The following is a 26,199-nucleotide window of genomic DNA, read 5'->3' as shown; positions in this document are numbered from 1 at the left end:
TCCCATGTCACATTTACCGTGTAGTACTGCAGTCTCAAGCTCTTTTACATTAAAAAGTTACCAACATATGGAATAAAGAGAAAAGGCAACAGAAATGTGATCTTTTTCAACTGCCCCCAAAATCTGAACAGAAAAATATTAACCAGAAAGATTTCTATGTATGTAATTTACACAGATTTTTTCTTACACCTATAGCTTCCAGTTATAATTATAGCTAGCCTTTAGCTTTTGGTTTCTCTGTCACGTATGAAAGACATTTCTCAAAGCTTGTTTAAGTGATTCCATTGTTTATACAATGCCCTCCCCACTTATAAAACCCATTCTCTGATGATTCCACTCAACCTCCCTAAAATCACACTGACTTCAAGAAGTGAAGATTTGAAGAGAACAGTCTCCTCTGTTTTATGCAGCCTATAACATCAGTGTATTTCAGTCTTTTAAACTTAAGCTCTTAATAAAAATGTTAATATATATAATTATATGTTAAGCTTAAATATATAAATAACTCATTCTAACAAAATTACTTAAAAGCTAACTTGCTAATGCGTGTTGTAGAATTCTAGGAGACCAAAAGAAATAACCCTCACTGACTTAGGGAGGGGGTTGATGTTTCTATCGTTTTGTTTTAGTGTTCCCCAGAGTAAAACTTCTCTATGCTTTCTCCCACTGTCTATGCAGGATTATGTTTATTTTCTTCTGTCATATGTAGAGGAGTCAACTTCTATACTGGGCAGCTATTATAAAGAAATGAGGTGAATTTGATGCAACATGAGTATGTCATATGTTAAGCATAAAAAGCAAGTTACAAGACAGTATGTCTGGTGTGCTTTTTCTAGATGTTTCACTTTAGTGTCTTCAAGAAGTAATATTTTAATCATGGGACTAGCAAAGCCTGAACAGAGTATGGCTTTAACATGTTCAGAAAAACCAAATTAAGGATTTCTTCCCCCTAATCCCAGCAAATGTGTGGGAGGTGACTGATTATGAGGACTTCATAAATAGCAGGCCAAATGCTTGCAAATATGCTAGATACCAGTAAGTAATTTGGATTGCCCATGTGGAATTTTCAAAGTGATTCATACTTTTTTTCATGGCCCCTATTGAGCTTAAGGTTGATTTGTGGATAATTTAGGATTTAGACAAGGACTTATTTTCTTCTCTAATGTTTCCAGAGTCTTAGAAAAACTATACTAGAGCAGATTTGGCAGATTTTCTTCTCTTCTTTCATCTGATCTACAAGAAAAGTACAAGCAGCAGGATTAAGAAGTTTTGGATACCTAAGCCAACTTCCCTACATCTCTGGTTTGGTGTCCTGACACTTTGGAAATGGGTGATAAGTTTGATAAATGGTTTTCAATAGATATTTCCTTTCCTTTCTTTCTCTTCAGAACTGCCAACCAAGGAGCCTCAAGTTATTTGGACCACATTCAAAGGACTGTGTATTGAAAATGGCTTCTTAGTTCTCTGCACTCAATTATTCTAACATCAAGAAAGATCTCTCTCAAGGCAGAGTAATGAAGACAAGCAGCAGACTGCGAGAAGCAGTCTGTAGGACCTCCCATACATAAGGTCGGTGCTTCAAAAGGCCTTTGTGGGGGAAATCAAGATTTATTCATAGTATTCAACTGTGCTGTAACAGGGTAGAATTACATTTTTCACTTCCAGTAAGAGTTGCTTCCTCTACTTAAAAATACAGCCTTAAAAAAAAAACAGCCTGATTTTTTGTAGGTCAGTCAAGTTAAAAACCTATTTCAGAAGTTTTTGCTTGGTTTGCATTATGTCATATACATCCATGCCAGACTATAACACTGAATTCTTAGTCATTGATTGATAATGAAGAACTTGTTTTCACTGAAAAACTGTTAAGGCTGAGAAGGGAGCCTTTTAATTCTTTCATTCTCTTTCATCTTTATCTTACCTTATACTTCATTATAGCCTCTGGGGTTTCAGTTGAACATTTCATTTGATATGAACTATTCTCTCACCAAGGTAGAATCTTTGTTCACACATAGAACACTTTTCCAAGGAAAGCAGTATACAAATGCCAAGAATTCTCGGATAAAATTACAACTGCCACATGTCAAACACAAGCCTAGACAGAATACTCACTACCATGCAACGTGAGTCTGTCCTTTCGGTGGTTGTTTTTATAAGTTTTCAAATATGCAAAGAAACATACAGAGCCATTTAGTTACCAAGCATGCTGAATTTTCCAAACCACAAGAAAAGTTCTAATAATACAGCATTGCCCCATACTGATCCGGCTTCGGGATACCTTTATAATCAAACGCCGGCGAATAACTCGGGTAGTGACTCTCCGTTCTTCCTCTGAGCTTGAATCACTGTCACTGCCTTTCAAGTCCTGAGTAAATGCATTTTTAGTAGAATTTTACCATCACATTTAAAATAAAAGACATTCTGAGACGGGAAATCAAGAAAGAATTTTTTACTTGCTGGTTCCCTGCACTTAAGTAAAATCATGATGTATATTTGCGGAAATCTTAAAAAAAATTTAAGTGGAAGAAAGTTTTGAGCAGAATTCTAAATGAAATTACTCTGTATGTGTATGTATATATGTGTATATAAATATATATAAAGTATACGTAAATAATATATATATTTAATTACCTTGATCTTTACCTGCATATGTATATGCATATATATACTTATGTGTATATATATAAAGGCAATGCATATGTAAATGCATAAGTATATATATGCAGGTAAAGATCAAGATAATAAAATTGTAAATTATTAAAAATAACAATGATGGAGACTTTGGCATCAGAAACTACATACATGCTACTAATTATTAGTTTGGGGAAATAATATAGATTTAAAGCTAGTTTAAAAATAAATATTATACATTTGACATGAATGTATAACCTTACAGTTAAAGGCCATCTTTCACTTGATCTACAAAAAGAGGCATAGTATTTCTGATTTTTATGATATTTTGGTCAGATTTGACAACTTTATCAAAAGCTATTTTGAACTTTACGAAAAGTATACAATTTATATCAGCATAATTTGCCAGGAGATTTTTATCAGCATAATTCATATCTAATACATAATTGGAACTCAGTAGGAGTTTATTCAAATGAATGAAGGAATGTAAAATATTTGAAAGCCTGAGGTCTTATTTTAAAGAACTAATATGAAATTAGAATAGAAACAACATTGCACAGACAAGAATATAGTACAGATAAGAATACAGTAATTACATAAAATATTACTTTTTAGGCAATAAGGATAGGAATAAGGAAAAACTACCAAGTGATAAACAGTTCATAAGTCAAAGGGAAAATTATCTTCAGCTTCTACTTAAATATCATGGTCAAGAGTATACACTGAATAATTTTATTTCTAAATTTTAGTGGTGGAATTCTGAAAACAATTCTAGTATTTTATTTTCTAAGTGTACTAGTTACCCCAAATCTGACAGTCCTAGAGATAGAAATTGTAGTTAATATCCATTGGAAAAATCAATGGCAGAATTGGTAAAAATAGGGAAAAAATAAGTAAAATTGTTACAGGAGGTATAAGTGTTAGCAAAAATTATTAATGAAATGTTAGTCAAATAAAGTAGGCCATTTTTCACCAAAGGTAAACTTACCAAATATTTTTAAATGTTATAGTAATATCAACCTTAACTTTGTAGGAAATTTCATCTGAACAAAATACCCTACTGAATAATATGGTATCAAAAGGAAATAGTTTTCAAGTTTCTCACTCCTTGCAAAGATACTGGCTACTAAATTCCCCATTACTTTAAAATTTTTTTAGAAAAGGACCATAAATTCAGGACACTTAGAATGACCTAAATATTGTGAAAGGAGGCCCTACGATGGCTCAGAAAAGCAGAAAAAGGTAAGACGAATTCATATTGCAAAAGAATTACTAATCAGCATTTAGCAATTAATAGATAAGATGAGGCAGAAGAGAAAATTCAATCTGAATTATCCATACCCAGAATCTTAGACTGGGGAAAGGTTTTTCACTTGAAACATTTAAAAGCAGAAGAACATATGTTAATGCAAACACTAACAGCAAACCTAGATGTCAATTATAATCCTATCAAGAATCATCTGAGACCAGCCCCTCACATAAAGAAAAAGTGGCCATTTGGCTAATGTTTGTTTCCATTTTCTCCATGGAGTCTCTGCCAGTCTTAAGGTGAAGGGTAGAGAGAAGATGGTAGTAGAATCTTGATCAGAATTCCTTTTAGAGAATTCTTTATGCAATGGCACAGAGGGTAACTAGGAGACCAAATGGAATTTTCTCAGTACTCCTTGCCATGGGTTGCTGCATGTAAAGAGGTGGAAAGCAGCAGGATTTTTACCTTGTAACAGCAGGCAGTCATCCGTTTAAGAGCCGCACCCGGACTTTTGACCTGATTTTTCAGGGGACAAAAAGGGGGCTGTTTTCTGAGATCATACATCCGACGACCTAGTTGATTACTATTGTACTATGGTCTAGCCACAAAAAATACATCCTGGACATCTTCGAATTTCTTGTGAGGTCAGACTCTTATGTTCCAGAAGCTTTAACTTCACTATGAATTACTATGCTCCTGAAGCCTTTATGCATTGGAGTAGGACCAGTGACCAATGCTAAAGGCACAAACTCATTTATAAGAAATCTCGAAACCATTTTCTAACAAACAGTAATTATTTTCCATTACTGATGAATTCAGCTGCATTTCCATTCGGGGTTAAGACTTTCTTTTTCAAATCCTCTTTATGCCTTCTCCATGGTTCCCCAATGGGCAATATGTAGGCACATGTATACCGTCGAAATGCTTACTTACATATTTCAGAACTTCCCTATCAATTTTTAATAGGTTTTTGCACAATACATTTTCATAGTTAAAACATCACTATGTTACTGCTCCTAGATTTTGCAGGCTCATTTTAAAAGGGAACATTCCATCCAAAGTCATATTGCTTAAACATGCTAAGAGTTAACTAAAAGGCAGAAAGCAATACTCAAAACAACACTTGTCAGGAAGGAAATGAAAGAAAGTCCTGAGAATTTTATTTGCTCTCACTTTCCCTCCTAACAAGCAGTAAAGTGATCAAAAAAATAGCCTGCAGGAGGGAAAAGGAAAGAATATGATTAGTTAATAAGCTGATAATTAGCTCCTGAGTGATTAGGAGTTTACTAAATTTTTCTAAACCTCAAATTAATCACGGGCTCATTATTTTACAAAAGATTTGTTTCTTTTTTTTTTCTACCTAAAACACTGTAGAAGATCTTAAGTAAACTAGATGTTTTAGGGAAAACTTCAAGTACTACTATTCCAAAGATGTATAACTCTCAGTCCATTTCTACTGCATAGTTCATGGAAAGACACAAAAATTGAGAGAGCAAAAAGCAGTCAAAAATATAGGAAACATAGTGGGAAGCAGCCGCATAGCACAGGGAGATCAGCTCGGTGCTTTGTGACCACCTAGAGGGGTGGGATAGGGAGGGTGGGAGGGAGGGAGATGCAAGAGGGAAGAGATATGGGAACATATGTATATGTATAACTGATTCACTTTGTTATAAAGCAGAAAGTAACACACCATTGTAAAGCAATTATACTCCAATAAAGATGTTTAAAAAAAATATATATATATATATAGGAAACAGAACTGATCTTAATGTTCTTATATCCATCTATGAATCATAATTTCAATTAAAAATTTTTTAATATCTAAAAATGTTTACCCTCAAAGAATAATGAAATCTATTAGATGGTAGCACAAAAACATATAAGTACAAAAAACAAGCGAATAATTATATGACAGTAAGGTTTTTTAAATTATTAAAAACAAATATTAATTATCAACTTAGATATAAAAATAATTAAAATGATACTTTTAATGTTGCATTTCTAAATGCCATCAACCAACAGTAGTATACCCACCTCATTTTAGGCTTGGGAACTGTGTTTCTTCAATTTTTAAAACACCCTTTCAGGCAACAGACCTTATAGGATAGAACTCTTAGGTGGGTCAATGCTAGCGACTCTTTAAATTGTGCAAAAGCACCAGAAAGGGTCAGGATAATTATCCTCCATCCTCAAGAAAGAAGACTAGGTTGGGAGTGAGGAAACCTAAATCCCAGACAAAATTAAAACTGGACCTTAAGCTACTTACTTAACATCCCTGTATTCTTTTCCCTCCTGAAAAATGGCTAAGAAGATGTTTATTCCTTTTTTCTACCCAATGAAAGAAGGGATGACAAATAGCATATATTTTACTCATTACTTTCTTTACCCCCATTATTAGTATTACAATTTTCAATCACACATTGATAATTTGGAAGTAGTAACGAACACTGGGCCCAGTGCTACAAGATTATCAAAAGAATTGAAGCGTCAGTACTTTCAGCTTAAATGACAGCACGGTGGAAAACTAGATGACGTACCTTTTGCTCAGACCCATTGGATCCTTCTTCTTCATGGAGGTTAAGCCTTGGCTTGCCATCTGCAGGAGTAGTCCTACTCATCTTTTTCATACTGACAGGCACACAGGGTTTAGGCTCTTCTATGACAAACTTGCTGGTTTCTTCTAGAGCTTTCTGATATGCCGCTAGTGATGATGCTGGTTCATCAACACGACCAGAACCTTGTATTTTTGGTTTCAGAGTTTCCTTTGCACTCTGTTTCCCTATATCATTTTGGGATTCTGAAAAGTAAGATTTTGTCTTTGCTTCTGGAGTGACTTCTGCATGGCTTCCATTTGCTTCAAATTTTCCAGGTTCCCCTTTGAGATACGAGGCAATGGAATCTCTACACTGGTCAGGGCTGCAATAGAGAAGATGTGGAAATTTATAATGGTAACATATGGCTGCAAATGGGCTTCAGAAGCTCTAAATTTTCAACAGCCGTGTTTTTAACTACTTTTAAAGACATACAGTAGAAAAGCATGCAAAATCTGGTCATCAGATTTCAAACTGTGAGGGCCTGTTATGGGTGTGGGTGTGGGTGTGGGATGAGGAGATGATATACAGGCTCCAGGCATCCTCTGCACTCCAACTCCCAAACTAGCTGGCTGGCTATGCTGTCACTGTTTTTGTTTTGTTTTGTTTAATTGTACTTATACAGCTCCTTGGATTCTGTATCTTTTAAAAAGTAATCCTGAGAGGTTCACGGACATACCCAGAGTTCCAGACCCACCAATCTAAAAGAGGAGGAGATCTCAAGATGCTTTTCTATTGCCAGTGAAAAAACTGATGACAGAGAACAAAATGAATTCCTGTGATGAGAGCTCTGGCATCCTCAAGAACCCTATGTTCCAGTCTTTGTATGTGTTTCCAATTGTGAATCCTACCGTCATGCTTTTCCAACCATGGAAGAACCGTGAGAACCTTACTTGGGTTCTCATCTTTCTCCACTCCTGACCTCTGCTGACTCTCTCTGGTGATATAAGGGTGTGGATGCTCACCTGCTGCTTCTACTACCTGTGAGGACTGTTTTCCTTTTGACTCTTAAAAATCTTTCTCTTCCATTACTTTCTTTTAAATTGGTTTCTAATTTTTACTAGTTTCAATATAGACTTTTACTTTATTTTATAGTTTGTATATTGTTTTTATTAGCACCTTTGCTTATTACCTGTAGAATTCCGAGGGCAATAAAACTAGTGCAATGTTTTCTATGTACAATATACATATTATGTATATGTATGTGCGTATTCTTATAAATCAAATTCTGATTAAACAACTTTATCAAAAAATATTAATAGCACATCCTATTCTGGATGTTTAAGGACAAACAGCCCCAGCATACTGTGAAGACCCTGTACGATAACTATAACTCCTAGCTATATCTAATTTCCTGTTATGCAACTATGAATTATGTGATTATATCTGAACCTAGACATCAAAATTAGTACTATTTCTTGTCTCCATACTCTATTCTGTAGGCTGAACATAGAATTCATTGATGCTCCCATTCTTCAAAAGGAGTTTTGTGAACTCCTCTTTGCAAATGTTGTCCCTCCCTCTTTGGGAATTTTCATTGAGCAAGAAGCTTATCAGCAATATGAAAATATTAAACATGGTTATAAAATAAGTTGTATGAAAAGAACTGAGGTTTATCACTAGTTACCACTGAAGTAAAATATATTTTATGTGTGCATAAATAAAATAATGCCAACTATCACTGAGAGACTATTTGTACCAGTCATTGGGTAGGCATGCTACAGGCTTTCTTTTTCAATCTATAAACCTGTATGAGGAAAGTAGTAGTATTCTTATTTTTAAAGCCAATTACAGTGGCGTTCTTAGAGCTTAGAAATTAATCTAAAGTCGAAAAGTGCAAACCTAATGGTGGTGGGGTTTGAACCAGTGTCTGAAGGACACTAGCTCTTACCCTTCTAGAGGAAGATCACTGTAAAAAGAACCAGATTCATGACTAGGGAATTATTTTGGTTATAAACAAATTTCTATCATGCACATATTATTTGGGGGTAAAGAATTACATATGCCATATTGCAAATTATATAAAATACTCATGTAGAAAAAAGGAAGGATATATGAAGTGTTTGTTAGTTGTTTTTCTTAGTATGATAAGGGTAGATGACTTTTTTGCTTCTCTGCATTTTTCTGTGACAAGACATTTAAAAACACCTATGTAAAAGAAATTCACCAAAATTTTAGTGGTGGTTATTGCTAGATGATGGCATTGTATTGATTTTTTAAATCTGTATTTTAAAATTTTGTATAATCACATTTATATTTGAAGTCAGGAAACAATAGAAATGCTTATATTTCTAAAAGACTTAGAATTCTATTTATTACATTATTTTAAATGAGCATTAATTTCTGGCTATGTGAAAAGAATAATACAACAGGTAATAAAGTAGAAAAGAGTAGCCTTCTAAAGTAAAGAAAATGTATTAATCTTTAGCATGTGTATAACTTTTTGCATTTTACTTCAGCTAATTATCAGTAGTTTTAAGAATTATATTTGAGTTCAATGTAACTTTCCCTCTCCAGATTAGCAGAATGAACCAACCTTTAAAGCATGTATTATCCTGAAATTGGAATGGTAATTTAGAAAAACAGTAATTGCTAAAAAGCATATATTTAAAACAAACTACTGGAATTCCCTGGCGGTCCAGTGGTTAGGACTCCATGCTTTCACTGCCAAGGGCCCAGGTTCGATCCCTGGCCAGGGAACTAAGATCCCACAAGCTGCATGGCGCAGCCAAAAAATAAAGAAAACAAACTATTAACATGTAACCTGCATTTCACTTTCCTTTTCTGACCCAGAGCCATACCTGTCATCCAGTCGATCTAGTAACCCACCAGTTATTCTTCGAGCTTGAGCAGGGGACTCTAGGTTTCCACTTGATGTTTCATTCTGCCAACCTGTAATTGAAGACATTTCCAGTTCTGCTTGCTGAACACGTTTAAGAATAGCCTGTACTTTTTCTTCTGTCATCTCCTCAGACTCTACTCCTTCTTCAAGTTGAATATCCTCAAATAGAGATTTGAGTTTTTCTTCCGTCATCTCCTCATCAGGACCAGATTTTCCTTTCTCTTGCTGCTCAGAGCTCATTCCTACTTTTCTAGTCTGTTCCAATGGCTCTGCTGGTTTAACATCTTTTGGGACCCCAGCCATCCTTCCGAGGTATTGAGGATACTCACTCAGACATACATTCTCCAACTGGCTCTCATGTACATCCAGTGCTTCAGGTATTTCTGTCAAAGGCATTGAGTCTTCAAGTCTGCTCTCTTCCAAGTACGTGTCTTCTGCAGTTACGACTGGAGGTCCATCTGCTGAATGCTCTACGTTTCCCTGGGAAGGCACTACCCCATCACTCAGTCTACTGGGGGTTCTAAGGGGAGATTCTATGCTAGAGAGATCACTAAAATAATCATCTTGCTGGAAAGGGGTGGGTGGTGTGTAGTGCAACCCTGTGGGAGTTTCCAGTTCCACTTGAAGGGAAGGATAACCTATGGAAGACAGTACATTTGGACTGACTGGAATGAATTAGAGCACATCAAACAAAAACACATGGAATGACTTAAATTATATTAGGTATGAAAATGTGTGATGAATTACAGAATAATGTTGATAAATTTATTGGTGTAGTTCAAGTAAATGTAATACAATGAAATAAAAAACGAGTGCAAACTACAATAAAATAGAATACTAGTTAATTAAGATATAAATTGTTTATCGATTTTGGTAATTTTAATACAGTAACTTAAATACACAAGTTTAATCCAACATAAAGTTAGCTGTCATTACGTAAGATACATTTATTGCATGGCCAAATTAATATCTTTCTACTTTTGGCATGCAAAATCCACACTGTGGTGGACTGAATACAGCAAGCCACAAGAAACCAATTTTTATGATTAATTACTTATAACTTATTTTAAGAACTGTACATAAGAGTGATGCTACCCAACTCTTAATTCTTAACTTCACATGAAATTTACAGCAAAGAAAAATGAATTTAATCTTTGGAAAGAAATGACCATTAGATTTTAGACCAGTAGCACTGGGAAAAAAATCTAAAAAGATGTTAGGAAAAGGATTTAAAAAGCAGATAAAGTAGAAAAGACTCCATGTAAACTCTTCAGGTGTCATAATGTGACAGAGATGAAAGGGTTGTGTACGTATGGAAGTCTTGGTGAACTTGGTGGTAGGGTTCCACTCAGAAGCACGAATCAAATAAAGAGAAAAAAAATGATACACAACGGAGACAGGAGGAAAACCATTTACAGAGAGCCCTCTGAATATTCATGACAATGCTATGAAACACAGAGGTCTACTAACCAGCCTACACAAAGGGGAAGGAGGGAGAAATTCCCTTGTTTTAAACTTTGCTGCGTGGACTAAGGGAGTTATTTTTCTCCTTCAGCAGAGAGAAAAGTCAACAATGGTTCTGGTCATGGTGAGGAAAGGAAGTTTCACAAAAGTTCAACCAAGAGGAGAGACCGGAACAAAAAGGCAACCAGGCACACTTTCTGACTTATTGGTCTACAAAACTAAAGCCTAATTTTTCCATCAGTCCAAGATAAATACCAACTTAGCTTTGGTTGTAAATTCAAATTACTATAGGTAAGTGAACATTTTTCTGTTATGGTCACCCATAAACCAGAATGTTGAATATTTGTCTAAGACTACATGAGGTTTATAATCTGCACAAGTAAAATTTACTTCATAAACATAAATTTCCCTAAGAATTTTAAAAATAGGGAATATAAAATATTAAGATGTAGCAACAAAAAGCCCTTGTGGATTTATTTAATGATAACTCTGATTTTAAAATGTTAAATGAAACTTTCAATTCCATTGAATACTTCCATTGCTTTCTGATGATCTTGTTTGTTAAAACTACTTTTCTTAAAAAAGTTTCCCACTAAAGAATATTAAAATATTCTATAAACTTGGCAAAAACCCAAAATTTGATATAACACTGGTCTATCTTTATCTTGTGCACAGAGAGTTTGGTCATCAATATATGGTCTCACATATAAGACAAGGCCTTGAAGAGAGCTTTTTTCCAGGTTCTGTGGTATTTATAAGCTTAAAAAGAAACCACTTTTGACATTATTATCCACATGTTTATGTTATGGGGATAACAAGGTACACTTTAAATTTTCTGTTGACTTTAGTAAGCAGAAACTTTCTAAGAATTTGAGATGTTTTGTCACATATGCAGAATTATAAGTTATTGATTATTGGTGGTCTAACTTTGCTGTTTAAAAATGGAAAAAAAATCACCATATTTTAAAAAAATTGAAATAGTAGAAAAATATCCCTAGCTCCTCTTCTTGCCTCCATAGCGTCAACATTTTTTTACTCAAAATTCATTATAGGAATAAATTTCCATTTATGAAGGAAGATGAACATCTTGAAAAACATAGTAAGATATTTGTCATACTTTTCTTAATACTTTGTTGAAAAAAGCCCCAATTTACATAATGAAGGAAAAATGACAATATTATCATATAAATTAAGCTAATGTAAAAGAGGAATTATTATGTTATTAGCGACATCTATGCTCATTGAATTAGAAATTATGCTACCTTTTATATACGATGGGTCAAGTAGTGTTTTTCCAAACAAAAAATGGCAGCATATGAAGTTAAAATAATGCTAAATAACTAAAACACCTGTTTGAGTGATACATTCGTCTCTTTCAGTACATGCTTAAATACTTGTTCTCAAAACAGTAATTAACCATTTTACTTAACAATTTGTATAATAGCCCACAATTTGGTTTTACCTAAATAGGAATAAAAGAGTTCCCTAGTTTTTTAGGTTAATATAAAAATGACAAAAGCAACATAGATAATTTAATATCTCTAGATATTAAATTTTCTTCCATTTGGTCATGTAAAATATTTGAGATACCAACTCTTTCAGTTAACTTATGCCTTTATACTTCATTATTTGTATTTTATATAACAGAGACATTTATCAAGTTTGTTCTATCAGAGTGTTTGTTTGCAGACTCTGGCAGAGAATATGCCGTGAAAATGAGAAATTAAGTCAAGCAAATCATAATTTAGTTGGTTTTACGTGACTGCCTTGTCCTACTGCACTTTCAAATTTTATCAAATGATTAAGTAAATATGAACAGTAAATTCAGTTACCATCCACAGGGTCATGGAAGACATTGTTCTCATCTGCAAAACTTCTGGTGCCTGAAATATTTCCATAATCAAATATTGGTCCTTCTAGCAGAGTCACTATATCTATTCGATTAATTTTTGTCAAGACCGCAGTTAAGGCATCAGCTGAAAGAGGAGGAAAAAAAGGTTGAAAACCCAATTAAATTATTTTCTTCTAAGTCATCACAATATCCACGCAAAGGCATGGCTCTCTTGACCCTCCTAGCGTCTTAGTCCCTCCTCACTGCACCTCTGCAATATTCACTATCCAGAGGGCTCAGAAAGCTCGCTGCTTCAGGGAAGATATGTTAGGGTCTTAAGAATCATTTTGTGAAGCTGTGTGTGATGACAGCAACATTCGTTTCATCTCTGTAAGGCGCAGAGCAGATAGGCCTCAAAACAGCTAGACTCCTGTTAGTTATAAGGGGATCTAATAAACACATTCCTCTCCTGTTAGACTGTCAAAATAGGTCACCCTTATATTTGATGCTTAGCATTAATGACTTACTAAGGTCAGGCTGACCCAGGCAAACCCCCAGTAACCGATTCCACATCGTTATGGGTTGGCATTTGTCACAGTATAGCACCACTCCCCTACCGCCACCTAAACCACACAAAACCCAAGAATACTGGGGAGTTCTCTGCCATCACAGACCGGGCTGGATAAAATGATTTGATCCTATCCTTTTCTCTCTTACCTCCCTGCACATCCATTTCTGGCCATAGCAGTAACTTCACATTGTTTCCCACTACCGCCCCATGATTGAACAGCTAGAATTATGTTTTCATTTTTGATGGTCACAGAGAGAAATGCAAAAAATGCAAATATAGACAAAATGCAAAAAAAACCCTACTACTTGCTTCCTAAAAAGCTTCCTAAAGACAGAAGTTTAGAATATTAGCACAAAATTAAACAAGTATAACTTCAAAAGACTTGCCATTACTTTATGATCACTGTGATTTTATTAACAGTAGGCTTATCTGAAATATTAGACATATGCAATTTTGCAAGTTAAAGTAATATAATTTCAGCATACTTGTAGCATTTTTTCCGTCTCTGGTAACCCATTTTTTTAATAACATGAAGCTTTGAGAAATTAAAGAATTTGGATTTTCCACACGTATTTGATTGATTTCATCCACTGAAAAATTCAGTTCCCTTGCCAGTTCTGTAGAAAAGAAAAGGAGTTACTAAGATTTCATATTGTACTTTTATCACATATATTTCATAAAAGTAATGCTCAACTGCCCCCCGCCCCCAAAAAAAGGAAAGGATTTTATAGTAAAACCCAAGTACAGCCTTGGGCATTAATCTTTATATACTTGATTTCACAGGAAAATACTGATAATATACAGGCTGTGACTTATCTCTCCTAAGATAATTCCTTGGTTATAATCAGATTCCCTTTGGAGATTATTTTATAAAGATTCTTGCTCTGTTCAAAGAGGATGCTGCTAGATTCTTTTAACTCAGCCAAATTATTGTCTGCAATTTGAGCAAACTGCATACAAGATAGGTAGGGATATACAATTCATAAACATGCCACAAGAGGAGCCATAGGGTTTTCTCTCGGCAACCTTCATGAAGTAGATCTTTTACTCACATAATACTCTATTCTATATGCCTTCAAGTTTCATCAATGCCACTTGGGAGGTTAAATGATGACTCCAAGCCAGATCATTGTCTATGATATGCTGTCACTTGTGTAAAAACTAAAAGGGAGATAAGCTTTCTGTCCAGCTAAGTGTATATAACCATACACTCAATCTTGTAAATGCAGAGTGTGTCTTTGGAAGGATACATATGATATGAGTAGTTGCCTTGGGAGAGTTAAACTTGGGAGTCAAAGATGGGAAGGAGACTTACTTTTCACTGTATATTTTTTGTACATTTAAAAAAGATGTGTCAGGTGTTTATTACCTTAAATGATTATAAAAAGTAAGAAATGGGAAAAAATATCCATGGAAAAGGAATTGGACGATTCTATCCTGCTTAAGAACCATTTCCAGCAGTTTGGCAAAATGTATTCAGAGGCTCAAAAAAGTCTGTATCCTTTGACCAACTGATTTCACTCCTAGAAATCTATGGTGACAGTACACAGGGTTGTACACAATTATTTACATACATGAATGCTCACTGTAGGCTTGTACTACTGAAAAATTGAAAACAAAGCATGTGTTGAACAAAAGGAGAGGAGTTAATTAATGTAATGCAGTGGCTGGCAAACTGATCACAGCCCACAGTTAGAAATACATTGTATATCATGGCGCTTATATAAATGAAACCACGTCTTCATGGAGCAAAACAACCTTAATATATGTGATAGACAGACATTTTCTTTTCCTTTTAAAAGCAAAGCATGAATTGATTTCATGACTCACTAGTGCATTGTGACCAACAGCAAAACACCATTGTAAAGTATGGCTATTGGATGTTATTTGTCCATTAAAACCAAGATCAGAAAGTAAATAAAAAAGCAGAAAATTACATTGTGTATATAACAACATTTTAAAAGCTTTTTATTAAAAAAAAAACCCAAAGTACATTAAGTTGCTTGTTAACAGTGGTCCTGAGGGATAGATTTAAATTTTGTTCTTCTAAATGCTAATTTTCCTAATAATCTTCATTGAGCACATAGTAATTCGAATTAGAAAAGTTAATTTTTTTTAAGTGCCTTATCTCTTTGTGTTGGGTTTTGAAAAAAATTTATTTTTATTTATTTATTTTTGGCTGTGTTGGGTCTTCGTTTCTGTGCGAGGGCTTTCTCTAGTTGTGGCAAGCGGGGGCCACTCTTCATCGCGGTGCGCGGGCCTCTCACTGTCACAGCCTCTCTTGTTGCGGAGCACAGGCTCCAGACGCGCAGGCTCAGTAATTGTGGCTCACGGGCCCAGTTGCTCCGCGGCATGTGGGATCTTCCCAGACCAGGGCTCGAACCCGTGTCCCCTGCATTAGCAGGCAGATTCTTAACCACTGCGCCACCAGGGAAGCCCCCTCTTTGTGTTTTAAGGGCGGTAATCCTTACTGCCCTCATGACGAAACCATATCCTTTGTCTAGAGACTCAGTGAAGAGCAAAGACACATTGTCACTAAGAATTTTACAGTTTTATGACTTTGTCTCGCTATTCTTATGTCACATATTCTCCAAGAGTTTACTCTGACAAACTAAGGACTGGTTTTACTTAAAGAAAATAATCTAATAGTTATGGGTAAATAATACCACAAAATCAACATTAGCTCCAGGATATTTTCAGATTACAGTGTCCACTGTTAAAATATAATACTATTATTAATTTTATGTTTGAAAATATTTATACATAATGAATTACTGTTAACTCTCAACAGTCTGCAAAGGATTACTCAGACCCCCTGTCTCTTCAGAGCTCCACTAGGCCAGGTCAGTAGCAGTGTGCCTGAGGGCAGGGCTGGGCGGAAGGAGAGAGGAGGCCTTAATATGTGGAGGCGGGGGGGGGGGGGGGGGGGGGGGGGGGGAGGCCTGGGATTCAGGGCATTCGAAGGAAGTAAATGGACATGACCTTTTGTGCCATGATCTAGTTTCATGTTCTCCATTTTGATAGCCTAGATAATTGTTTCCCTGAGTAGAGAATGTATGTCGCTGATAGTATGCAAGATGACTTTAAATAGGACAATAATTAACATTTATTTATATTTAACTGTTGTTTTTTGGCTGTGCGTTAAAAAAGAATACACTCAACCTATAAAACTTAAAATTTCTCTGATTCATGTGAAGTAGGATTTGGGGGGCCCAGTTAACATCAAAACTACAAAGCAGTATTGTCCAGTTGACACAGAGCCTTATCTTCATCTTTAATGAAGTGAAATCAAGCCAAAAATTCCTCTTCTACACACTGATTATAAAAAGTTTCATTCATTTCACAGAGCTCCACTATTTTTGTAAATTGAATAAATTCATTCACCTGTATCCTATTTTTTTAATTTTAATTCAAAATTTAAGCTTAACTGTCATCCTTTGTTTTCTTGTTTATATAGTTATTGAATATGATCCTTGTTTTCCATTATCAAAGTGACATAAGATTTCCTTTTAAATAAATCTTTGAGCAGAAAAGTGAGTTCACTTAAAAGTATCAGGTCAATAGGCATGCAAATAATATGTGTATATCATAAAAATTGTGACAATGACTCATGAATGATTAAGATTTGTGAAACCTAGGCATGGATTAGTTGAACTATTGCCTAAGAGAGCTGATCTAAGGGCATAAACCATAGTTAAAATTTTTGGATTATTTAAAAACCATAGGCCTTAGCTACGTTTTCCTATATGCCACAAAATAAATTTGCTATTAGGTAAAAGCTTAGCCCATATTACCAGAAATGGCATTGTGAAGAAAGTGCTTAAATTTAAGGTAAAATAAGATTTAAATTTCTATTCTTTAGGGCATATGCATAGAAAAGCTTTGAAAAACACAGTATACGAGGTATTATCTATAATTCACTCTGGGTAGATAGAATTAAGAGTGATAAAAATGTTTTTTACTCATTGCTTTTTTTTTTTAATAATAAACTGCTTGTGAAAAAGACAAATTAAGAAACTATTTGTTTCGTTCAGGTGTATACACACTTACCTGTCCAACTAAGTCCCAGGTGATCGGCTACTATTGCCATCCTGATATCTGTCCGTTCACATGGACTCTGTGGACCTACGATTTACAATTTCTTAATTAAAATAATCATCAAGAAAGACACGATACTGGAAAATTGCTTTTAGCAGTATTCAGATTTTACAGAGAGACTACTGCTAACACTGTACACTGAAATGTGTCCTAATCACCTACATGAACACTTCTCTTTTCACATGACTCACTTGATTTTCACCGGCATCAGGCCAAATGTCAGACTACACGGATGCTCAATGTAATGGAATTCAACATGCTGACAAGCTAGCTACTTTACAGTAGGTACAGAAGTGTCGTGTTGCTGAAAACACCACGATGGCATTTCAACATCTGTGCTTTTTACTCTGACAGAATCATATCCATTAGCACACTGAAGAAAAAAAAAAAAGTTGCTCATCTTGAATGACACCGATATCTTCAGCATGCTTCCCTAGCTGTCTACAGTGTCGTTGGGTTAAAAGGAAGAAAGAAGAGTATATAGACAGCACGTACAGATGACAATGACAGAATGAGAAACTACGGTCAAGTCACTCCACAGGCAATCACAACGGTTCATGCACTAGGGTCTACAAGTTGGAAAGTGTTTACAAACTATGCTCGTTCTCCAGGACGTGAGCAAAGAGCGCTCGAGAGACCTGACTGCCTTCATTCTCACCAGTCCTTCTACTGCTCCATTTCCCACTGCCGGCCTTTTCACTCTTTGATTTTAAAGGCGCTGCCTCTGTTTTCTTATCTCTAGCAGACTTCGTTGTAGCCGAAGGCTGGCCACCCCGGGAAGTCTCGGACAACGACGTGTTTCTTGAGGTACTGTCTTCCTCATCGGACAACTCGGACTGCATCTTTTTGTCTTCTTCAGAGAGGCGGTCCACAAGCTTTAAGGTCTCACCACTAATTCCCTTAAAATATTCAATGGAGTGTTTACATACTTCCTTAAGCTGACTTTTCCTAACTTTAACTGTGGTAGTGGTGGTGGTGGTGGTGACGGTGGTGACACAGGTGGATCTTACCTTTACTGGCAACTTGGATGGAAGCTGCTTGGCCTTGCCTTTCTCTGGCTGCCCCTGCCTTTGTGTAGCACACGGTTTTCTAACTGAACCTGTGTTATCCCTGTGTGTATTCTTCACTGGAATTCTGGACTTTACATCTACACGTGAAGAAGCAGTAAGGGTTTTGGTTTTCTCAGATGGACTAACCTGCTTCATTTTACTCACATGAATGTTTGGCATATGATCTGGTGGGAAGAGATCTTTTGGTGAAGTGGCCTTTATGGGAAGTTTGGATTTTCGCCTAATCCCTATCGATTCCTTTGTCTTTTGCTGCTCTCCAAGAACTTTCTGTTTCTCTCTCACACAATGTCCTTGCAGTACCCCTGTCTTTTTTCCTGATGAGCTTTTCACTGGATTAGCTTTCTCTGTGGTACAAGTGGGTGCAGACTGGTCTGTCAGAACTACATGACTTGTAATGTTATCTGTCTGTATAGTGGAGGAATCCAAATTGTTGTTGTTATTAAAGTTATCTTTTTGAAAATCATGTTTTTCTTGGGGCCTAACGCCCATGTGGCTATCGGCTGTATTTGAAATCACTGTTACAGGTTCGTTCTCTAATCCCTGACCACTGGTGATCACAGCTTCTATCTTATCTGTCACTTCTCCAGGGCCTTCTTTCTTCAAGGTCATGGTGGATGCAGAAATTCCCATTTTTATAGGCGTGCGCAGCTTGGGGTCAAGTTTAGAGGTGTTAGTGGCCGCTGCTGCTTTCTCCTGGGAGCCACTACTGGATGTGCCTTCCTGACACTCTCCGCTGGTCGGGATGCTGGGGTTAGGTTCCACTGTAGGTGCCTCTACATTTCCCTCTAGATTGGTTTCTACAGTGGTGTCCCCTGCCTGTGGCTGTGGTATGGCAGTGACTGTACTTTTATCCCCTTCCCCCGGGTCCCCTGACTTCCCTTCAGAAGTATGCTCACCAATCTGAAAAAATTGGAGCCTCTCTTCAACAAAATCCCTCTTGCTCATGTCAATTGCACCACTGCGAGTCATCTCAAACATTTTTCCTTCATGAAATGGGAAGGGGTTAGGCTCACTAGTAGGGGTACTTTCGTCAGTTGGCGTTCGGGCTGGCGTTGTATCAGGGGTGGTTGCTGGAGAGCGGTCTTCCACAGCCAGACCAAATGGCTTAGTTTCATCTTCCCGTGATTTACTGTCATAAACGTCATCATCCCCTCGGTTATTAGACCAGGGGTCAAAATCTAGACCTTTGGTAGCTACTGTCTTAAAAGGAGTGGCAAATTCTTCATCTACTTTGTAACTGAAATAAGTATCAGGAAACACTGATCTGTCAGGATGTCTGCCTTCTAGTGTGAAAAACTGGGCCCCCGACTTCTGATCAGTCTTAGCGGGAGTCTTTTCAGATGAAGAGCTTTTAGAAGATGGCTTCTCTTCATCTGGCCCCACCCTTCCCTCCTCCTCCTCGATAACTTCCAACTTGCTTTGGCTAAAGGAGCGATCAGCTGGCTTCAGAATGCCCTCCGTGTTCCAGACATCTTTCTTCAGCTCCAGGGTTTGACTTGGGAATTTAGAATCACTCTCTGTCAAGCCGTCATCTTCGTCTTGCAGGTCGTAGCCATCCAGAGAGTCGATCTCTGTGGCATCTGTATCATGAGAAAACTCTGCCGTGGTGGCAATGGAACACTCTGTGATGGACTGGTCATTGTTCCCATTCTGGGCAGTTTCATTCTGAGGTGAATCAAGGCCAAGGCCAAATTCAGTATCTTTTCCAGATCCATTCATTTCTGATTCTTTCTGGGTGGCACCCTTTTCAGCAGAGGCTTTGGATTTTGTCACTTCTTTCTGTTCGTCGTCGACCTCCTTTAACTTGAAGGTGTATTTTTTGACTGGGGCTGGTTGATAAAGGGATTCGTCATCGCTGGAGTCACTGATGTCCGCCCCAGGAGGAACTGGGGAAGGCGGCTGCACCCTGATGACCGGTTCCGCCAGCCGGTATTTGTCATGCTCGTCTTGCAGACTGACTTCAATCATGTCAACCTCTCTTTCAGGGAGATAAGGATGTTTCTTATCGGACTCCATCTGGTCTGCATCCAGTGGTGGAGGAGGGGGAAATTCAATGTAGGCAACTCTGTTAGTTCTGAGTCTTTGGTTAGAGTCTTTGCTCACATTGTTAGGCGTTTGGTGCTCGACGGCTGCCGTCTCCTCCACTGCAGTCTGCTTGAAGGAGGCTGACCTGGCCTGCTCCTCCTCCTCAGATTCCTCCGAAACCTCGGGAATCGGGCTGGGTTTGCCTGGTATATAAGCTATCAGCGAGTCTGGTGTCTTAGATGTAAATTCATAACTCACTTCCTCTGAACTGGGCGTCTCTGGGGTTAAAGGGCTTTTCCCAGAGCTGTCTAGAAAGGACACTTGCTCTAGAGTATCATCTTCTGGACTAGCCTGGGGAGAAGGGGGTTGCTTTTGCTGTCTAGTTGTATAAAAGGTCCCCCGGGTCTCTTGTACCATCTTACATTCCTGACTTATGATTTTTTTTACACCTCCTTGTTGTATCTCCTTTTCGTACTGCTTCCCCACCTGTACAAAACTGACATAAACAGGTAAGGTTTTTATCTCTTTCCCTCCCTCCGTCTGGACCAGTGGTGCAACTTTTTCCAATCCATCAATGGGACTGTGGTCGAATACATCACTAGAGGGCGATTCCTTTCCTGGGCTAAACTCTAGAGAATCAGGAGACTTGGTCGGGGAGAGCTCGGTTTCATCGAGAGGCGGGCATAAGCCTACGTAACTCTGATGTTTGGAAACTTTGCTGATTTCTGAATAGGTAACTTTTTCATCTTCTATAGAATTGAAGTGCTGTGTCTCAACTGTCTCTTTACTCATACTTGATTGGGATAACTTTTGTGATAGTTCATGTTTTGGAAACGTCGACTGCTTGCAAAAACCATCGGGGATGTCAGAAGACGGCGTCCTCCTTTCCTCCGCAGCCCTGACTGGGATGTGCGACACTGCCGAGCTCTCACTTCTCCTGGAGGGTTGGTCAAGAGATCCACCTGGACGTTCCCCGTCTTTAACAACGTATTCCCTATATAAGACTTTTTTGGAGGGAGATTTTACAGTCATGTCCTTAAGTTCCGAGAGAGAGCCATTTGTTAACAATTTGTGTTCTCTCTCAGTCACAGACAAAAATTCATCCCTCTGATCAACAGTTTTACTCTCAGGGTGACCAACGTGATTCTCTCTTACATCATGAACAAGTACATGCGAAAGTTTCTCTTTCTGTGACTTATTGTTAGTGGCTCCAGAACTTTCCCACGTTCTAAAGATCTTTTTGTCCCACGGTCCCTTGGTTGCCAATTCTGCGGTTACGTGACATGCCAAGTCTTTAGCCTGTTGCTCAGAAAAATAGTCAGGCATTGCTTTACTTGACATTTCAGTTCTCTGTTTTTTCACATCATCAGAGCCAGAATCATTTACAACCATTTCGTTGCTCTGGGCATGATCATCTTTAGCTTTGAATACCGTAAGATCTTTTTGCACAGGGACACTTTCATCCGAAGGGTCTGTGGCCTTCTGCTGTTTCTCTCTAGCGAACACTTGGTAGACAGGTAGCTTGCTCTCCTGGATTTTTTTAACTGGGATTCTGGATTGGCCCTCTGGCTTTCTGTCTTCTTGAGAAACGTCCTTACTTTTGGCCTGCGCGCCTTGTTCAAATTTTAATCTAATGGAACTGAGTTTAGATTGTTTGAGCTGAAACCCAGACTGGGGCCCTTCAGATTCTTTGCTCTGTGAACGACTTCCTTTGGCTTCCTCTGTGGACTTGCTATCCTCAGTCTGTTGGGAAGGAACCACCTCCGGGCTGCTGGGCAGACTGACTGCGTCCTTCTCATCGGCTCTGGGGAAGCCTTGTCTGTCACAGCCACGCTGCCTCGCCTTGACCCACTCGTCACTGTTTGCCAGCAGTTCTGTCAGCAGTGCTTTCTCAGGGCTGCTACCGGGAGAGCTTTGAGATGAGTATTCTTTGCCATTCCTAGGGTGTGGCTTTTTCTCTGGGGACTGCAGTTCATCATTGAGCTTTTCGGTTTTGTCACGAAAAAACTGTGACACTTCAGTCAGTTTTTCTTCAGCTTCCTTCACGGTCCTGTCCACCCTATCTTCGTATATCAACTTCTCTCTACCTCTGTCTAATCTGTCCTCAGTAAAGCGCATCCACATGGCATGTTTTGGACTACTAACATCGCCAGAATAGTGCAACACTGTCACTTTATCAAAATGCTCATCCTTAGACACTTTACCTACACCATTTTCAGACACATCTTTATAGATTTTGGAGAGAATTTCTTTTTTGGGGGCAGTGACTACTTTTTCTCTGGCCCGCTTATCAGACCCCTGTAACTCTGAGCTAGGGGGTCCTGCATGGTCTGTAACTGATTCCTCGGTATCAGAATGAGACACATCTAGCTTTTCTGACAGAAGCATTTTCTCAGCAAACCTGTAAGATTCCCCTCTTAGTTCTGACAACTCATCGTCATGGTATTCTATTGAGTGTTGACTCAAAAGCTTCAGTGTTTTATAAGAGTCATCAGATATGAGTTGAGCAGAACTAGGGCGACTATCTTCTTCTTGGGACACGGGAGTGTTTACTCTGGAAGACTCCAGATAAGAAGGCAACGACTCTTCAGCAGTGAGTTCTTCTTCTTCTTGCTGACCCTGTTCCTCTGAACAAGGAAAAGCATCGTGTTTTTCTGGCAGAAAATCTTTTAGGTTAATATCTCCCCGGGATAAGTCTTTCTGATATACATACATTTCCTTTTCTGGATGCTTTTTGGTTTCTCTAATAATGACTTCAGTGGGCTCAGCTTGGTTACCTTTTTCGATGTGGACTTCTATTATACGCTCCAGTTTGGGTTTCATTTGGTTGTCCTTCTCTGCGTGCTGGGCTGAGGTTTCAGCAGCAGACTTGTGAACGTCTGGGGACACTGCCGACTTATGTTCAAACAGACCTGCCAGCTCTTTGGAAGGGTCTCGCCCGGACTGAAAGGCCTTCATGATGTCGTGGACTGACATGGTTTCTTCAATTCTCTCAGAGGCGCCTTCACTGCCTGGTGGAGAATGATAAACCATTCTGGTGGTTGTGGTTATGTGAGTCTCTTCTTTAACACGCATGCCTTTGCCCAGAACGTGACCGTGGTCGTCTTCTTCGCTACTGGTTTTCATTTGAAACGCTTTGACTTTTTCTTTAATACTAGAAGTGGTGGGCTTTGGTTCCAGTTCCATGAAAGTAGGTGATGGTTTGGGCGACGTGGGCTCCTCTGGTTGGGACGGGGGCGCCTCTCCAGCTGAGGGCTCATAGCTCCTGATAACATGAACCACTTCAGTTCTCGTTTCTGTAATGACCGGAGGGATGGGGGCTTCATGAAAAAGTGGTTTGGGACCAGTGCTTTCAGCGCTTTGTGGGGCTGAAGGTGTTTTCTCACTTCTTGTTTCAAAGCCACTGTCAGACAAGGGACTTTTATCTTGGTCATGTTGAGAAAAGTCATCTGGAGACTCTAAAATAGTATCTGTTCCAAAAAAGGAATCGGCCATCTTACATAACTCTTTCTCGGAGGTGGAAGACCTCATGGAGGCTGGAGGCATTTTGAGTTTGTGTTCCTGCAGGGCAATTGCTGGTTTTAAAATTCGTTTCTGTCTCTCTTCACCATCCTTCTTGGCATCCTCAAACTTGTACTTTAAGTTTGTCAGTGAACTACTCCCGATATCATTTGTTAGGTAATCAATAACTTGGGTCAAGTTATAATCCTTTTCGGAGGCAGCCTTTGCCTTGACTTGCACTCTCTCTGGCGGAGATGGAGAATGGCTCGCAGTAGCCTGTTGTCTTGCCTCTCTGATTTCTTCTGAACTGAATTCTATCCAGTCGTCTTCGGGAGAATGTCCTTTGTCACTCTTTGGTGATTTGGGTGGTCCCTTATTATCCACACAGACATCCTTTTTAAGGATTTCACTAACTTTCACCAAGTCTTCCTTCACTTTCTCGACAATTTTGAAAGGTTCTTCATCGTCGATTCTCCCTTCTTTGGGGAGTTCAGGTTGGAATGGCTTCTCCTCAGGCACATCTGTTTGGAGTATTGCAGTCATCCGCATTAGGTCCTCCTTCATTTCAGCCACGTCTTTTAGTATCTCCTGACTGGAAGATAGAGAAGATGGCGTAGACAGCTTAAGGGCAGATGGTGCAAGGAACAAAGATGACTTAACTGGAGATGAAGTTCGATTGAAATGGGGCTGAGGACGTGTCTCCGTAGTCAATGTTTTAATGGGCGACAGCAAGGCTGCTGCTGATTTTGTAAGTGAATTAGAGTCTGGAAGTTTCTTTAATGCTGGTTCTGGCAAAACATTGACTACAGAGTATACTGGCACTGTTATTATTGATGAAGTTACAGATGAGGTAGTTGCAGATATTGACGACCCGAGGGATGTATAGAGTGCACTTGCAGAAGGAGTTCTTAGAGACTGAAAAGCTGATGGTGCTGGAGAAACATATGACCTGAGTGGGGAAAACGGCATTGCTGTGGTGGTAGGGAACACTTTCTCAACTGCGTCAGTGGCTCCATTAACCACAGAGCTCACAGAGTTTGTAGCTGTAGCAATTTTTTCCTGTAATGTGGCAGTGGCTTTGCATCCGTTAATTAAAGTTGAAGATGATGGATATTTCAGAGGGGAAATAGATCCGTTGACTAATGCTACCTCTGCATGTCCAGGCATCTGTTTCACGGGTGATGAGAGAGAAGAGGCCATCGTAACTTTAGCTGATGAAATGACATCAGCTGTTGATTTAGCTGGAGACGCCACTGACATTAAAGGTGAAGATATTAGCGGTGCTGTGGATGTGATAATTGACTTAAATGGCAGACTCGAGGAATACATATTAATGTTTGATTTGGGGGAAGCAGGGGGTGTCATGGTAATGGACGACCTCTCCAAAAGAGATCCTGCTGTAGTCACTGGGGAGGTTCGAGAGGAAAACGTAGAATTGGATGCCAGCCCCTTTAAAGGCGAGGCCTCTGTGACTGTGGGAGCTCTAACCAGGGTACCAGAGGAAACTTGGATACTGTATGGAGACTGTGACACCACTGTTTTTATTGGCGAAGAAATTGTCCGAAAGGATCTAATTGGAGATGCCACATCACTAATGGATTTAACCGAAGATGTAGTTGATGCGCCTAACGTGGATTTGATTGGAGAAGGAGTCGAAACAGACCATATTGATTTTAATGGAGAAGCTGATGGCGTATTAGAGGAGGAACTTGATAAGGAAGTGAAGCCTGACGTGGCCGGCCCGGGCACTGTCATCGGAGCTGCTGTGCAGGGCTGGTATGCTCTTGCAGAAAAGAATGGCTTGTATGAGTAAGTGGTGGGGAGGGATCTCGTTGGTCCTGCACTCCGTTCAACTGTTTCTTAAATTTTAAAATGAAATCAAACACAAAAATCAACAAAAATGGTTGAGAAACAGAGAGACCAGAGAAAAAAATTGGTCAGTAAACTTTGAAATATTACAAAAGCAAGTACAATTGTTTGCATGATTTAGAATGGAAGAGGCAAAAGGAACAATTAAGAGGAAAAAAAAAATTGCTACAGACATAAGTAATCCAAAGTTAAAAATAAAACTAAGTAAAACACAGAGCAGTGTGAAATGAAAAGACAGAAAAAGCACGTTGCAACCAAATAGGCCAACAATGAAAAAAAAAAAAAAAAACACAAGGAAACAATGATGAGAAAAATAACCACAATGGAAAAACTATTCCCTTACTTCCTATTGACTTTCTTATGTGCTGGTTTTGAAATATCAGTAGCCGTTCTGTTTTGCCCGTATAGGTAGGTACATGTTTGTTTCGTGCAACCATATAACTCTCATTTTAGTAATTTC

General features: G+C 38.3%; 1 protein-coding gene across 10 annotated transcripts in view; it reads right to left on the bottom strand.

The window, feature by feature from the left end:
* Positions 1-26,199, bottom strand: part of ANK3 (ankyrin 3) — a 685,538-nt gene that overhangs the window by 20,254 nt on the left and 639,085 nt on the right. For 4 of the 10 annotated variants that reach the window (XM_061181653.1, XM_061181663.1, XM_061181671.1 and 1 more), the window contains 6 exons: positions 17,227-17,301; positions 13,662-13,793; positions 12,607-12,750; positions 9,640-9,948; positions 9,270-9,360; positions 6,415-6,793 (listed from right to left, as the gene is read on the bottom strand). In XM_061181653.1, the coding sequence (XP_061037636.1) occupies positions 6,415-6,793; positions 9,270-9,360; positions 9,640-9,948; positions 12,607-12,750; positions 13,662-13,793; positions 17,227-17,301 (1,130 nt within the window). Of the gene's footprint in view, positions 1-6,414; positions 6,794-9,269; positions 9,949-12,606; positions 12,751-13,661; positions 13,794-17,226; positions 17,302-17,932; positions 25,730-26,199 lie in introns of all 10 variants that reach the window. The other 6 variants (XM_061181623.1, XM_061181629.1, XM_061181637.1 and 3 more) reach the window with 3 other exon arrangements.

This window comes from Eubalaena glacialis, chromosome 1 (assembly GCF_028564815.1).
Source record: "Eubalaena glacialis isolate mEubGla1 chromosome 1, mEubGla1.1.hap2.+ XY, whole genome shotgun sequence".
Classification (NCBI taxonomy): Eukaryota; Metazoa; Chordata; class Mammalia; order Artiodactyla; family Balaenidae; genus Eubalaena; species Eubalaena glacialis.
The sequence above is the reverse complement of the archived record's forward strand: the minus strand, read 5'-3'. Positions and strand labels throughout refer to the sequence as shown.